Raw genomic sequence first — 15,506 nt, 5'->3', positions numbered from 1 at the left:
CAGGTGCTTCCCAAGGTGAGAACCTATCTAGACTCAATGAAGCTACGAATAGATCAATGATAAAGAAAATACGTTAAAATCAGTCTACTTTCAATATGTGTAATTGTTTATGCAACATGTGTAGAGTTTCTATTGCTTTTGAATTGAATCGCAAAAAAATGAAAAAGTTGAATCAGATTACGTGTAAAATGAGTGTACCTAGGCACAATGTAAGGAAAACGAGAAGGTTGCCCCTAAATGAACATTACCAGTACAGTATATTGAAAGTTGTACCTCGGTTCATTCTTGGTGTCGCCTGGAATTTCCTCAACTACTGAGTCAATCACACCACACCGAAAGAACTTTCTTCCAGTTTCGGTCCTACTGATGATTGATCTTGAAAAATCCTTTAAAACAAAATTATAAACAAAGTTTTCATCTTAGCGAAGGGTATATCCTATAAGGAACCATGGCTACTATACTAGAAACGCATAGATATCAGTGCCGCATTCCGTGCGTCACAGGCGTTGCCGATCTAGAACAGCCGAAGAATGATCTTGAGCCCCCAAAATCACAAATTTTCCTCCCATTCGGTTGGTTGTCTAGCGGTAAACATTTAAATCTATGAGGCAAAGGTAGAAAACCTTCAAACTTGCCGAGGTTAACTGATCATTTCTTGATAATACGGCCGCAGTGGGTCATTAGTTTTGTGGATTTTATGTGGATTTACATCATACTAACCACAAGAACTTTCATCCTACCCAGATATTATTCAGTAGTGAAGGGTATCAAATAATAACATAATAAGGAGGATCTCTCGCATCATGGATCTCTTTCTTCGTCCATCTCAAAGATTGTGATCGTCTCTCTGTTCGAAATCCCCATAAGATTTTAGATTTTTTGCGTGCAATATGTTCGACTTAGCACCCCGCCCCGATGAACCGATCGTTGTCTCAACGACTCATAAATCATATCGATTAGGAAAAGATAGAGGATTACCACCTCATCTTGTTGGTGAACAGAGCAACTATCTCGTCGAACTAACAGATGATAATGACCCTGCCAATGCAAAGTCATGGACTTTTGGAAGGAAGATGAGAACTGCTGCAGTTCTTGGATTTGATACTCTCATCGCATCATGGGGTTCATCTGTATACTCAGCAGCTGTGGCACCAGTTGCCTACGAATTTGGTGTCAGTGAGGTTGTGTCTATTCTTGGTTTGACTTTATATATATGTGGTTTTGCAACTGGTATGTTTATCCTCTGAATTTGTACGTTGAACATCGTGGCTAATGAACATCTTATAGGCCCCTTGTTCTTCGGTCCAATATCTGAACTCTATGGTCGAAAGAAACCCGTAACTTTAGCATGCTTTGTTTTCACCTGCTTTATGTTTGCAGCGGCAACTGCAAAGGACTTCCAAACATTGATGTTATGTCGATTCTTCGCAGGTGTCTTCGCTTCTTGTCCTTTGGCTGTCGTCGGTGGTGCTTTCGCTGATATGTTTGGAAACGAGACTCGAGGTATTGCTATTGCTGCTTTCTCAGCTTTGGTGTTTATCGGCCCCTTCATCTCGCCTATCGTTGGAGCATTCATCACTGTGTCTCACCTTGGTTGGAGATGGACCGAATACATCACTGGTATCATGGGTGCTCTCGCTTTCATTCTCGACATCTTATTCCTCGAGGAAACATATACCAAGACACTTCTCCAAAGCCGAGCAGGAAAGATTCGAAAGGAAACTGGCAACTTTGCCATTCACCATATAAGTGAAGAAGAGATCATCACCTTTGATGGTCTTGTCAGAAAACACTTGTTCCTTCCATTCAAGCTTCTCTTTGGAGAGCCAATCGTGTTCCTCATCACCCTGTACACCGCTTTCATCTATGGTATCTTATACCTTTTCTTAGAAGCCTACCCTATTGTTTTCGCCGAATACCGTGGAATCGACCCAGCAGTTGCAACACTACCATATTTGGGAATGATCATTGGTGTTTTCTTCGGTTGTGGTATCGTCATTGCCTTCGAGCCAAGATATAATCGTAAACTAAAGGCGAACGGTGGTATTCCAGTTCCAGAGGAGAGACTTGTTCCAATGATGGTTGGTGCTTGTCTATTCCCTTGTGGTCTATTCTGGTTTGCATGGACAGGAAATTATCCATCCATCAACTGGGCCGCTCCAACTGTCAGTGGTATATTGACTGGAGCTGGTATCATGACCATCTTCTTACAAGCTTTGAACTACCTTATCGATTCGTATCTCTTTGTCGCTGCCAGCGCCATTGCTGCCAATACCTTCCTTCGATCTTTCTTCGGTGCTGGATTCCCATTGTTTGCCACAGCAATGTTCCACAATCTTGGTGTACAATGGGCTGGTAGCTTGTTAGGTTTCTTGGCTATCGCATTTTTACCAATTCCTTTCTTGTTCTACAAGTATGGTGAAAGATTGAGAAAGATGTCTCGGCATGCTCCAACCGATTTCGGTGTACCTAAGAATCAGCCAGTCGACGAGGAGACTGGCACTGCAGTTACCACTGCTACACCTTCAATTGAAGAGGAGAAACCAAAACAGGTGGTTTAATGCAATATATTATGATGATGGTTACACTGATATGTTGGATGGAATGACTAATATGAAGTATACTTGTCTATGATTATTTTCATGAGATGATTTCACATCGTTGCATTTTGATGGCGTCGTTGGTGTCAATACCCTGGTGGAAGCGTTGCATTTTTTAGATAGAATAGAACTCATACACCTTAATTTATATATCATATATTAGCAATAGGTCGCAGTTTTTGGATTCATATGTGATATATCAATCGTGATGTGTGGGCGAGGAGGGAACGAGCAAGCACACAGATTTGACTCCCGTCACATGACTGGAGTAAAGTTGCCTTGACTTGTGAACCCGTAACAACGGACTGATCTCGTTCTTATCTTCACCACCATGTATAATTACCCCTCTCGAGTGTTAAATTCGATTTCGTACCAAGAGATGACAGGCATATATACCCGCAATCTCATGCGTTATGCACATTGGAATCGATCTGGTTAAGGCAGTACGTGGAGTACATGCTGCTTATTCGGTGGAGATACTATACTCAATTTCTTAACTAGCTTCCAAAACATGATTTTTCTAACGTGGTTTATCAGTAAATGGATTATATCAATGAATGAATCACGTTCATTTCAATTTACATTTTTTTAATATATGTTTTATTAATAATTTATAATGAATTTGAATAATTAAAAAGCTTATATACTTCTTATTATTAAAGCTATTTAGAAAAATAAAAAAATAAGTATTCGAAAAGCTGTAAAAATATATAATATCCTAAATATAACATTACAATATAGAATCAAAGGTTTTACCTCTCATTCCAAATATCAACCTAAATCTTATAATCTTTTAGAATTAAAAGAGAATATTATTTCTGAATATATAATCAATATAAATTCAAAAGGTTTTCCACCTAAATTTAAGAATATAGAAGATATAATAAATTATATTCTTAAATTAAGGAGTATGAAATGTATTAAAAAGCTTTAAATATATTAATTTATAAAGTATTGAATTGAATTAAAGATATATTTTAATTATATTTATAACTTTTAAAAAGCTTTTTATAAGGATTCTAAATTCTTTAAAGAATAGTTTTAATTAGTTGTAAATATATAAGCGAAATATAATATTTTGAATAGAGATTTCTATAATTTCGATGAAATAGGTTTTATGATGGGGATTATATATATAATAATAGTAGTAATTAGTATTGAACGAAATAGTAGAAGTAAGACAATACAATTAGGTAATCAAGAATGGGCTATAGTAATAATATGTAGAAACGAAGAGGGTAAAATTATTCCCTTATTTTTAGTAGTTCAAGAATAAGTTTATCTTTTTAATTGATATACTAAAACAAATCTTCTTATAGAATAAACTATTAAATCTATATTTAATAAATGAATAAATAATAAGATAGATTTAAAATAATTGAAATACTTTAATAAGTATATTAAAAATCGAAAAAAGAGTAAATATTAAATATTGATGCTAAATAAATATAAAAGTTATAAATTAATAGCTTTTCAAATATATTATAAAGAGAATAATATTATATATTTATATTTATTATTATATTCAAATTATTTAATTTAATCATTTAATATTAACTATTTTAATAATCTGAAATGTGTTCACAATAAAGGAGCAGGCCAGTGGAATGCATGTATTATTGACTATGTAGATTAATTGTACTAAGGTAAAATCTAACTACGAAGTGGAAGTGATATATGCACAGTAGCTTAGAGCACGTGCCACAACTTCCAACACTCCCCCAGAGAGCTTACTCTCTCAGCTTCAGTAGTTAGTTTCTTTAAAATTCCTTTTATACGCCCAATAACTGATTGCTTCGAAATTCGTTATTCCTTGATCGTAGGGTTACTGTTTTAATATGGTAGACCATCAAAATCCGATCGTATGCGAACAGACCTTAAGCTTATCTGTTATTCCACGTGATTTTCTTGAAATCATTAATTTTTTTTTTTTTTTTTTTTTTTTTTTTTTTTTTTTTTTTTGATAAATTCGACGTAAGATGAATCCAATGAATCTGATGAAATAGGTGAAATGGGTGGATTCAGTGATTTTGGTCGATTTGGTCAATTTGGTCGATTTAGTCGATTTTGGAGCACATACCACAACTTCCAATACTCTCCCAAAGAGCTTACTCTCTTTGAAACCCCAGCATGTTCTTGAATCTCTCAAATATCACCCTTGCGCATGGTTTTGTTAATCCATCTGCAGCCATATCACTTGTATTGACATAGCTGGTATTGACTAGATGTTTTTCTGTGAGATCTCGAATGAAGTGGTGACATATGTCAATATGCTTTGATCGCTCGTGTAGATGTGGGTTCTTGGTTAACGCTAGCGCTCCTTGGTTGTCTCCGAGCATTTGAACTCCGCTGTTGCTCCCGATATACTGTGGTCGCTCTAAGTCCCTCAAGAGTTGGGCTACCCATTGCCCTTGTTTGGTGAACATCGCCATGGAAATGTACTCAGCTTCTGTACTAGATGTAGCTACAGATGTCTGCTTCTTGCTTGCCCATGAGATTGGTCCACCATAGAACATTACTACCCCACCAGAGATGCTTTTTCGATCGGTTCTATCGCTTGCCCAGTCTGCGTCGGTGTATACTTTGATGGTGCGTTGTAGGAGGTCATATTCTTTGCAAATATCTGATTGAACTCCCCCAGGCCCAAAACGTAGTTTCTGTTTAATAGTTGACCTCAAATATCTCATAAGGTTTTTGAGTGCAACGCTGTGATGTTTGGCAGGGTTAGACATAGCTTGTGCTAATCTCCCGAGACCGAATGCGATGTCCGGTCTAGTGTAAACCATAGGGTGGATCGTACTGCCGATTGCTTGCTGGTATTCGTTTACATCAGTGAGCTCGTCGTCTGGGAGCGTTGGTCGTAGTTGGTTGTAATCCGAGATTGGTATCTTCCTTGGAGTGTGTTGACCATGGGAGATCCCGAATCGGGTAAGCATTGCATCCAGATACTCTTCTTGATCCATAGTTAACACTCTCTCTGATCTGTTACGAATGATGCGCACTCCTAAGATCTTACTAATCTCCCCCAGGTCTTTGGTGTTGAATCGAGCAGAAAGGTTGTGATAAAACCATTGAATATCTCGTTTTTGTGCAGCAGCAGTAACAATATCATCTACATACACTAGGAGAATTAGCTGGCGCGGGTGATTGGTGTATAAACACGGATCCGCAAGGCTTTGTACGAAACCCATCTTGGTTAACTCTCCTTTCAGAAGAAGGCTCCAATCTCTACCAGCTTGCTTTAGCCCATAAAGACTCCGAAGTGCATGTAGAACGCGGCCGCGACGAACATGAACACCTTGAGGGGGTGCTAAATAGATTTCTTCTTTCAAGTGTGATTCGGTGAACGCATTTTTGATATCGAAATGGGAACACTCGAGGTCCTCTCTTGCAACAATTGCAAGGAAAAGGCGAAGAGTATCGAGTCGAACAGTGGGGGCGAAGGTTTCGTTGTAATCTTTACCTAAAACTTGGCTGAACCCTCTAGCCACTAATCTGGCCTTGAATCGCTCTACCTTATTATCCTTCGTCTTAACAACAAATACCCATTTCGTTGAAACTAGATTGCTCCCTTGTGGTAAAATGAACTCTTCCCAAGTGCCATTCTTGACCAATGAGTCTACTTCTTCTTGAATTGCAGCTTGCCAGTCTTTCGCGTGCTTTTTGTCTGCCATTGCTTCTTTATATGTATTCGGTATCTTGATCCCGAGTATTTCCGTTGCTGGTAGAGCGGTCTCAGCTTCTGCTGGTGCATCTGCTAAAATAGTCAAGATCTTCGAAGCAATTTCATTATTCGTCTCCTGTTCGAATTGATGAATATTTGGAATGGCAATCATGGCGTGCTCAATTGATTCTGATCCTGGCTTATTTAAGGAAGCAAGTAAGGCCCGAATGATTTTGGAGTCTCTCTGTTCTTCTATATCGTCGTCATCGCTTCTCTTTCTCTTCCTAAGATTGTATCTCAAAGGTGGTGTGGAAGTAGATGCAGATGTAGATGCAGTAGGTGGTAAAGTTTCATTAGGTAGTGCAATATCAGGTAATACACTCTCAGGTAATGTACTCGAATTCGATGGTGTATGATCAAGTGGTAAAGTTATATCCTCAGGTGCCCTTGACTTCGGTGGTGTATGATCAGGTGGTGAAGTTATATCAGGTAAAGTAACATCACTTTCTTTGTTGTTTTCCCCTGCCGGTCTTGTTAAATCATCAGCCACTTGTCGGATATTTCCATATTCATCTTCATCAAAGCGTGGTATTTCAGTCTTTGTTCGTTTTGGTATTGGCAAGCGCACCTCTATCGAGTCTGTGATTATTTCATTTGGTGATATTGGTGGATCGACTGGAATAGACGATGATTCAGGGACATTCTTAGGTCTGCCGCGAGGCCTGCGATCAGGTTCTATATTCTTGGTACCTTGTGATCCAGCTACACAGTTTCTGAGTTTGAGATCCAGATCCCCTCCTTTGTAGCTTTCGTCGATTGTAACACGATAAGAGCGGTAAGTATAACCTAGCTCTGGTGAATAAACCTTTATATGCTTGGTGGTGTCTTTTGAGTATCCCAGGAATATCCCAACCCTTGCTGTGTCGCGAAGTTTATCATGCCTTTGTCCTTTTGGGATGGTTTTGGGGTTGATATAGGCGTAACATCGACTCCCCCAGACCTTGCATGTATCGATATCTGGTAATGTGCCTGTAAATGCTTCGAGTGGGCTTCGATCGATTTCATTTGCATCTGGGCCAATACTAGTGCGGTTTCGAATGTATACGTCGTGCTCGACAGCTTCGTCCCAAAATTCTAATGGTAAATGAGCTTCTTTCAACATTGCTCTCATGTCGGTTTCTGCGGTGCGTATATTGCGTTCAGCTGGACCATTTTGGTGAGACGATACAACCACTGTAACCTCTGATCGCACACCAGTCTTCCATGCCCGGACGGCTTGAAGAAGCTCTGGTGCATTGTCGGTTCTGGCAGCAATTACAGCTACTCCTGTAGCAAGTTCAATTTCTTGCTTCCAGGCTTTCAGTAAGGGTATTGCATCGCTCTTCTGTTTCAATAGGATGACCCAATTTACCCTTGTGGCGCTATCGATAATAAGGAGAAAGTATCTGTGCCCTCGAATGGTCCTTGGGAAAGGGCCAGCAACATCGAAATGGATCAATTCTAGCCTTTTGGATTTTTCGTGCACTTAGTTGACTTGGGATTCTGTTAGTCATCTTTGTGAGAGCGCACACTTCACAGACATCAAGAGTTGAAGGGACCTTGATCGGTCTCTGGAGTGTAGTGACTTTGTGCAGATTCCTGATTTTGTCAGGGCCGAGATGATTGAAGCGTCTATGCCAGATAAGGTATCTTTCCTTCTCCGTCATGGTTAATTCTTCGACTTCCCCTTTTGTACCATCAATGATCTCTGCAGAGAGCGCAAAGAATGCAGAATCTTCGTATCCTGGTTTCACATGCGAGATGATATACATCCCATCTTTCATTGTTGCTTTGATGATCTTATTATTCTTATCGTTTTCTGGTGTGAAATACATCTTCTTGAGACTGAATGTACCCTTGAGTCCTGCCTCACAAATTCTCTTGGCTGAGAGCAGGTTGACCCCCAATCCAGGTACATATAGCACACCAGCTAATGATGTCCTTGTTCCATCCTTGCACACCATGTCCACTGTTCCTCGCTCATCCGAGTACATAGCTCCCCCACCAACCGTTATCCTTCGTCGCGGAGTACGAATTAGACTTCTGAATAGAGAACGTTGGTCAGACATGTGTGAAGTGGCGCCGGTATCAGCGTACCATTGCGATGGGGATGCCTTACTAATACTTTCTTTGGTGAGATGACAATGCTCAGAATCAGACTCACTATCGACGACACTTTCAGTAGCATCGGAGCTTGATTCGGCGATATGAGCCTTGTGCTCCCTGCGTTTTTTGTCTTTTCGCACTGGAGAGGTGGATTGTCTTCTCTTCTGTTTGTGCTTTGAATCGGATTTCAAGAGACGCTTGGCGCGACGGAGCTGGAAGCATTTTAGGACTGAGTGGCCAGGTTTGTCGCAGAGTTCGCAAGTGATGATGGATGTGTCGGTCTCCGAGCTTGTGCTAGCCTTACGCTGGCGATGAGGTGGGACATATTTCTTTCCTTTTGCAAGGTGTGCCGAGTCTCCAGAGGTCTGGATCTCTGCCTCTTTGACCTGTAGATGCTTGATCTTATCGTCAATGCTTAGAGTAGAACTGACGACACGGATCATATCAATGATGACTTTGTACTCATCAGGGAGAGACAAGGTCAGGCTTTGAAAGAGTGATTTATCTGTACACAAAGCACCGGCTGAAGCATCCGCAGATAAGAGCTTTCGTCGAAGATCCTTGAGCTTATCCCATGCACCTATAATAGTCATATCAGGGGTATCGTCGAAAGAGAAGGTCTTGATCTTGAGGAGGTACTCGTCTGCTGCGATATCATCGATTCTGGAGTATTTGACGGCTAGATAATCCCAAAGTTTCTTTGCTGTATCATATTCGTCCACTAAAGCCTCATCATCGTCAGATAATGAGCGACAGATGTAAGATAATGCACTAGCGTCGTCCTTAAGAAAGGTGGCCTTTTTGTCGATATTGAGTCGAATCTTTGTAGTGGTACTGCCGCTGCCGCTGGAGACTTGAAGTTCTTCGAAATCCTGGATTAAGTTGTCGGCTGCTGCAATCCGTGCATATTCATGCAATGTCTTTTCGCATGTATAGAACCAACCTTTTCCTCGAAGTTGAATTCTTATTTGACGAGTCCAGCGTTCGTGATTCTCTTGAGTGAGAGGAGGGATGCGCTTGGAGTAATCCTTGGATCCAGTGTCTTCGTTCATTTTGAAGGTTCTGCAAGTAGAAAGCTTGCGTCGATGACCTAGGCGTGATTGATGGTGGAATGAAAGAGTGGAAGAGGAACTGTTTAAGACTGCGCTGTCCCGATTGGGATGTACTAGTGTTTGAAGGGAGAAATTCTCTTCAAGGCGGGGTAATTAAGAATAGTGAATTTTGATTTGTAGATAATGATTTTTGAAGTGATATCGAACACTATGTAGCAGGTGATGCTCTTCAGCGTTAAGCTGGAATGAATGGTCTTTTCAGTAATAACTCGTAGTTTTCTTACTTGAGGAAAAGGCGCGATGTAAGTGGTTACTTCGCTGTCGCTGCTCAGCAATCTGTTTGCTGTGCGCACCTCGTATGTTGACGTCGCGTTGCGTAGGAGCTTCTCGTCGTCAACCTCTCCTTTGGCAACGTAAGCTATTCAAAGAGCTTTCGGCCTTAGTCTTACTGCAGAGCTACCGGGCTCATAACCTGTTCACAATAAAGGAGCAGGCCAGTGGAATGCATGTATTATTGACTATGTAGATTAATTGTACTAAGGTAAAATCTAACTACGAAGTGGAAGTGATATATGCACAGTAGCTTAGAGCACGTGCCACAACTTCCAACAAAATGTTTATATAATAATCAAATTAATAGATTTATTAAAATATATATTAATTATATTTTGAAGATTGAATTCTTTATAGCTTTTAAAATTGTATATAAAAAATCAATTGTTTTTTAGAATATAAAATCAGAATTCTAAAGAATAGATTTAATCCTATTTAATTCTAAAACTATACTCTCAAAATTAGATATTTAAATTTATATACTTACCCCCCCCCCCTTTTTCAATTTAGATTAATAAATCTTTCAAACCCCTTGTAATTCAATTAAAGCTCTTTTTTAATTAATATTAATCAAATTTTAAATAACTTATTATCAAACAAGCTCCCCTATATTTATATTTGAGATTATATTAACTTTAATTAAGAATATAGAAAGATTAACTTATAAAAATCCACTTTTAAATATAAAGAATTATATATTTCGAATAGTAAATAAAGTATTAAATAAATATTGATACAAAAAAAAACCTAATTATATTAAGAAGGAATACTCATTGAATAAAAAGCTCTTGATATATTATATCAATAAAAGATTGATATTTAGATTTAATATAATGAGCATTAAAAAGAGAGTAAATTCAATAGAAAAGTATCTTCTATTCAATATTATAATAAATATAAAAAGATAGATTATAATATAAGAATTTATTAAAATAATATAATAGATTTTAGATTATTAGAATCTTTATAATTTCAATTAATTGATTCGATTATTATTGAATAATATAGTTTTGAAAGTATAAATTGAAATGAAAATAACCTATTTACTAATATGACCTACTCACTGATAAACCACATGTTACAACAAACATCACATGACACATTCGCGTATTACATGAGAAAGTCTTGAGGAGCTACAGGCTCCAGGAGCATACAGATCCCAAAGGCTTTAGATAACAAAAGTCTATATAACAAATGAGTTTTATTAGAATATAAAGCTTTATGTTCAAAAACAATTATTAGTTTTATTACTATAGTTATAAGAATTACAATTAATCATAACCTTATTGAATTCCTACTTGAAGTCTAGTTTAAACTATCTCGAGAGAACTCTAAACACTTCCACGTGACCCTAGAGGCAGCACCCGTAACACTACGTTATGAAAACAAAAATCTAAAAACTAAAAAGTTTATTCAAAAGTTAATTATAAAGACTCGTAATATATTATATTATTTTAAATCAACTATTAATTTATTAATATAATTTCAAATCGCTTTATATTTTAAAGAATAATTAAATCGATTAATATCTTTTAATTAATGAAAAGTTTTTTTACTTTGAAACTATATTAATAAAATTAAAATTTTATTTCTAATCGTTTTCGGCAAAAAGGTTGCAAGACCATAAATTCATGTTTTGAAAGCTATTTAAGACATTGAGTGTAACCTTATTGATGACCGCATCTGACACGCCCATCTGATAGTGTGTCGCTATTAGGCCCTGGGCCGCATGATCTCTCTGAGCTGAAGGGAGCCTCGTAACGCTTAATGCACTCTATGCCTGGGAGTCGTAACTTTTTCGATGTGGGCCTTGGTCCTTGGGCCCATTGTAGTATGGTGGGGAGCAAGTGATCTATCGTGTGCACGCTGTGAGATCGTGTTAGCTATACTGTAGAATAATTATTATAAAACCATTACTTATCTTCTCAAATGACGGTAAAGATTATACACGAGATTTTCAGTTCCAGGTTTATACTTTAGTTACATGATAGCTTTCTTCGTTCTCAATCAGGTGAGTAAAGAGAATTTGTAATGCGAATAAATAATAGATGAATAAATAAGCTAGCGGGAAGGATAGGCCACCCACAAATCGTACAGGGAACAAAATAGCAATGCGATGATATATGACTGTGATGGATAATGTTGTTTGAAGTCAAAAATCTCGATATATGAAGATTGAATGAATAATTGATATAAAATACTAATTAGCTTTATATATAAGCGAAATAATAAAATATAAGGGTTTTATTAATTATATTAATTTATTATAATACTGCTTTTAAAATTCTATTTTTAAATAATTCTATAAAGTACTTTTTAGAATTGTATAAGAAACCTCTATTTTATTAAACTTTTAAAGCTTTTATTTTGAAAAAATATAACATTCGAATTTATCAAAATAAAAGAAGTCAATTTATTATTATTTGGTTTATTATCAACCTCCTTAAATATTAAATCTATATTATTACTTTGAACATTTTATTATTTAAAGATAATTTGAGATTAAAGAGTAGAAGTATATGTTTTATATTATTCTAGAATATCTTATAGTAATATTCAAGCTTTTTATTTTAAATAGAATATAGATTTGATATATAAACAAATTAATCATGTTATTAAAATGTATACAACATTTTAAAAACGCTTTAGAAGATTCCTTCTTTCAAATATTTTTCAGATTAATGAGATTATTTGATTTATAAGTGAATTAAAGATAAATAGATGTATACTACATTGAAGAGTTATTAAAGCATTATTTTAAAAGAATATTAATGAATTTACTATTAGATTTATTCTATATAAAGTAGATTATTAATAATATATTGTTTTTCAAAAGCTTTCTATTTTAAAAAAGAATTAACAACTTCAACTTCAATTTATATTAGATTATCTTGATTAAACTAACAAACGATAAGATATTATTCTATAATCTAATGAAACTTGAGTTTTTATAGAAACATATAAAAAGACCTATATTATATATCGAAAAGATAAAGTTTTTAATTTTACATATATATTAGAAAGAAAACAAAAGAAAACTGAATGAATATTTTAAGAATACTTTTCAAGGAAATCAAATAAAGGACTAAGAGTATTTTAAAAAAAGAATTAAGGTTTTATTAATACTCAATCCTATTAAGCATATATAATACTCATTATTTATAATTAAATGAAATGAATTCAGGATATATATTTATATAGGACAGAGTATTAAAGTATATTATAAATACTATTATTCAAGATCTTCTTAAAAACCAAATATTAAATAAAAGATTAAATTTGGAATTATTATCCCATCAACAAAATGAACTATGATACACTTAGGAAAGTGGTAAAAAAGACTTGGAAGATTATACTAGAAGATTATTTAAAGGGATTGATTAGATTTATAAAAAAGTGTTATAAAGTAGTAGTTGTTGTAAATAATATGTATACTAAATTTTAATAATAATATTAATAACTTTGTATATTCAAATATACCTTTACAATACTTCTATCAGCTAAAGTTCATTATATTAATTTTTAAAGAGCATAATGTTTTTATTAAATAAAACCCCTATATATGAGGGAAACTACGGTCGCTTTTTGATGGGTTTTACATTACTTACTCATCCAACCTTCGTAGGTCAGCGTCCATGCATATAGGGCATGACCATGGACTTGACGTTACTAGGTCTTGGCGCTTTGATCAGTGCACTCTCAACCACCCACGTACTTCAAACACCGCGCCAACATAAATGAGCAGCATCTCTTCACTAAATACACCAACATGACGAGCACCGACAGATTAGCATCCGCGCAGAAGAGACAGCGCATAGCGACACCAATCCTTAAAAGCTCGCCTACCCCATCTCAATTGCGTTATGACTGAGTTAACTTTGAATAGAAGAAGGATGGTCTCAAGACGTCAGCAAAACAGAATCACAACGACAACTGAGAAGCTCAAGCGCTAAAGAGGTCCAGCAGCCTCGGAAGGATACTACGTCTCCCTTCCCACACAAGGAAAAGGCATCCGCACTTCATTTTGATTGTCGCACGTAGCTGATATATCCACAGAATTGCCCAACTCCTCCAAAGACTCGCAAGCGACCTCGGCAACCTGAAGTCGAGCGAGATACCGATTACAGACAAATTAAACGGCCTCGGAAACCTGATTGGCAACCGTCACCAGCACGGCAACCTACACACAAGAAGCGACGGCGAGAGACCTTAGATCCCGTTCATAAGAATTCGACAGACCTTTCTCGAAAGCGGGCATGGCCGTACTCTAGAAAAGCTGCCGTTGAGCCTTCAATTGGCGAAGGGGAAACTGATCCAGTCCTCCATTGGATAAAGACGCATAAGTGGCCCAACCGATACTCTGAACAGAGTGATGACAATATAAGCCATCTACTTGCTAAGCAAAAGTCTACAACCTCCTTACGTCGAAAGCGATCAGAATCATCCTCCTTCGTACCTCCCTCGGTCACACCAAGCTCGACTACTCCGAGCGATCAGAAGCCAAGAGAAGTCAAAAGTGCCCCTAACCAAGATGCACGCTATGAGACTTTACTCTCCACCAAAGGAAGCTTCATGGATGAGTCGGATTTAGGAATCACAAAGACAAGCCAGCATACATATCTGAATTTGCTTGATGCAGAACAGACAGTGCCCACTGATTCATTATTTCGCGATGATATATTCAAACGCACTTGTCGGGGTATCACGAACAGAAATGAGACAAGGATCATCCGGGATATCTCATTATTGATTGTGCCCTCCGCGGAAACCCTTGCGAAATACGGCACTGATTCTCTTAATATCTTAATTGAGAGCGTCAACGAAGGCTGGAACAATTCTGATCCTCTAACAAGCATACGCCCCCAGCCTGACTACTCTGTTGGATTCAGGCGTGAGGCGTTTACTAAAGAACAACTGAACAAGCTTACTCCTTACATTGGCAATTTCCTCAATGGGGACCACTCGCTGTTCATGGCCACGTACTATATGTACTTTCCGTTTCTCACATGCGAGGTGAAGTGTGGTTCCGCAGCGCTCGATGTTGCAGACCGACAGAATGCTCATAGCATGACTCTGGCAGTAAGAGGTATTGCAGAGCTCTTTAAATACGTTGGTCGCGAGATGGAGGTACACCGAGAAATCCTTGCCTTTTCAATCTCACATGATCACACTTCGGTTCGAATTTACGGTCATTATCCCGTTATTGAAAAGGGGAAGGATATCACTTTCTATCGCCATCCGATCCACAAGTTTGATTTTACAGCATTAAATGGGCGAGAGAAATGGACGACATATAAATTCACTAAGAACATCTATGATCTATGGATGCCGTCCCACTTCAAACGAATATGTTCTGCTATTGATGCGATACCGGCGGATCTGGATTTCAGTGTCCCTGCACTTTCCTCTCAGAGTTTTGGACTTTCAGGGAACCTCGAACGCTCTCATCTTTCAGAATTAACCGCGCTCGAACCTCAATCGAGGGAGCCCAGCCAGCAACGTGTTAGTGATATAGGAGATACTACTCCAAATACCTAATTTACTGGTATTAGTCACTAACTGCTGGCTGTAACAACATTAAACTCCCCTCCTTACTAACACTGACTTCCTTCCTTACTAGCAATAACTTCCCTCCCTATGTGAAATATATAATAGAGATACTACAGAATAAATAACTCAACGTAGTATAACTACGCTCAAAGTCTAGACTTA

At 37.4% G+C, this 15,506-nt stretch overlaps 2 protein-coding genes across 2 annotated transcripts; both read left to right on the top strand.

The window, feature by feature from the left end:
• Positions 1 to 765: 765 nt before the first annotated feature.
• EAF01_007646 (uncharacterized protein) lies at positions 766 to 2,763 on the top strand. Its single transcript, XM_038915902.1, has 2 exons — positions 766 to 1,230; positions 1,288 to 2,763. The coding sequence occupies exons 1-2, from the start codon at positions 891 to 893 to the stop codon at positions 2,559 to 2,561; spliced, it is 1,614 nt and encodes a 537-aa protein (XP_038768373.1). The 5' UTR covers positions 766 to 890; the 3' UTR covers positions 2,562 to 2,763.
• A 10,774-nt stretch (positions 2,764 to 13,537) lies between these two features.
• Positions 13,538 to 15,332, top strand: EAF01_007645 (uncharacterized protein; the record flags this gene model as incomplete). The annotated part of the gene is made up of 1 exon (XM_038915901.1): positions 13,538 to 15,332. The coding sequence occupies exon 1, from the start codon at positions 14,367 to 14,369 to the stop codon at positions 15,330 to 15,332; it is 966 nt and encodes a 321-aa protein (XP_038768372.1). The 5' UTR covers positions 13,538 to 14,366.
• Between the last annotated feature and the right edge of the window lie 174 nt (positions 15,333 to 15,506).

This window comes from Botrytis porri, assembly GCF_014898465.1.
Source record: "Botrytis porri strain MUCL 3234 chromosome Unknown BPOR_010, whole genome shotgun sequence".
In the NCBI taxonomy this organism is placed as follows: Eukaryota; Fungi; Ascomycota; class Leotiomycetes; order Helotiales; family Sclerotiniaceae; genus Botrytis; species Botrytis porri.
The sequence above is the reverse complement of the archived record's forward strand: the minus strand, read 5'-3'. Positions and strand labels throughout refer to the sequence as shown.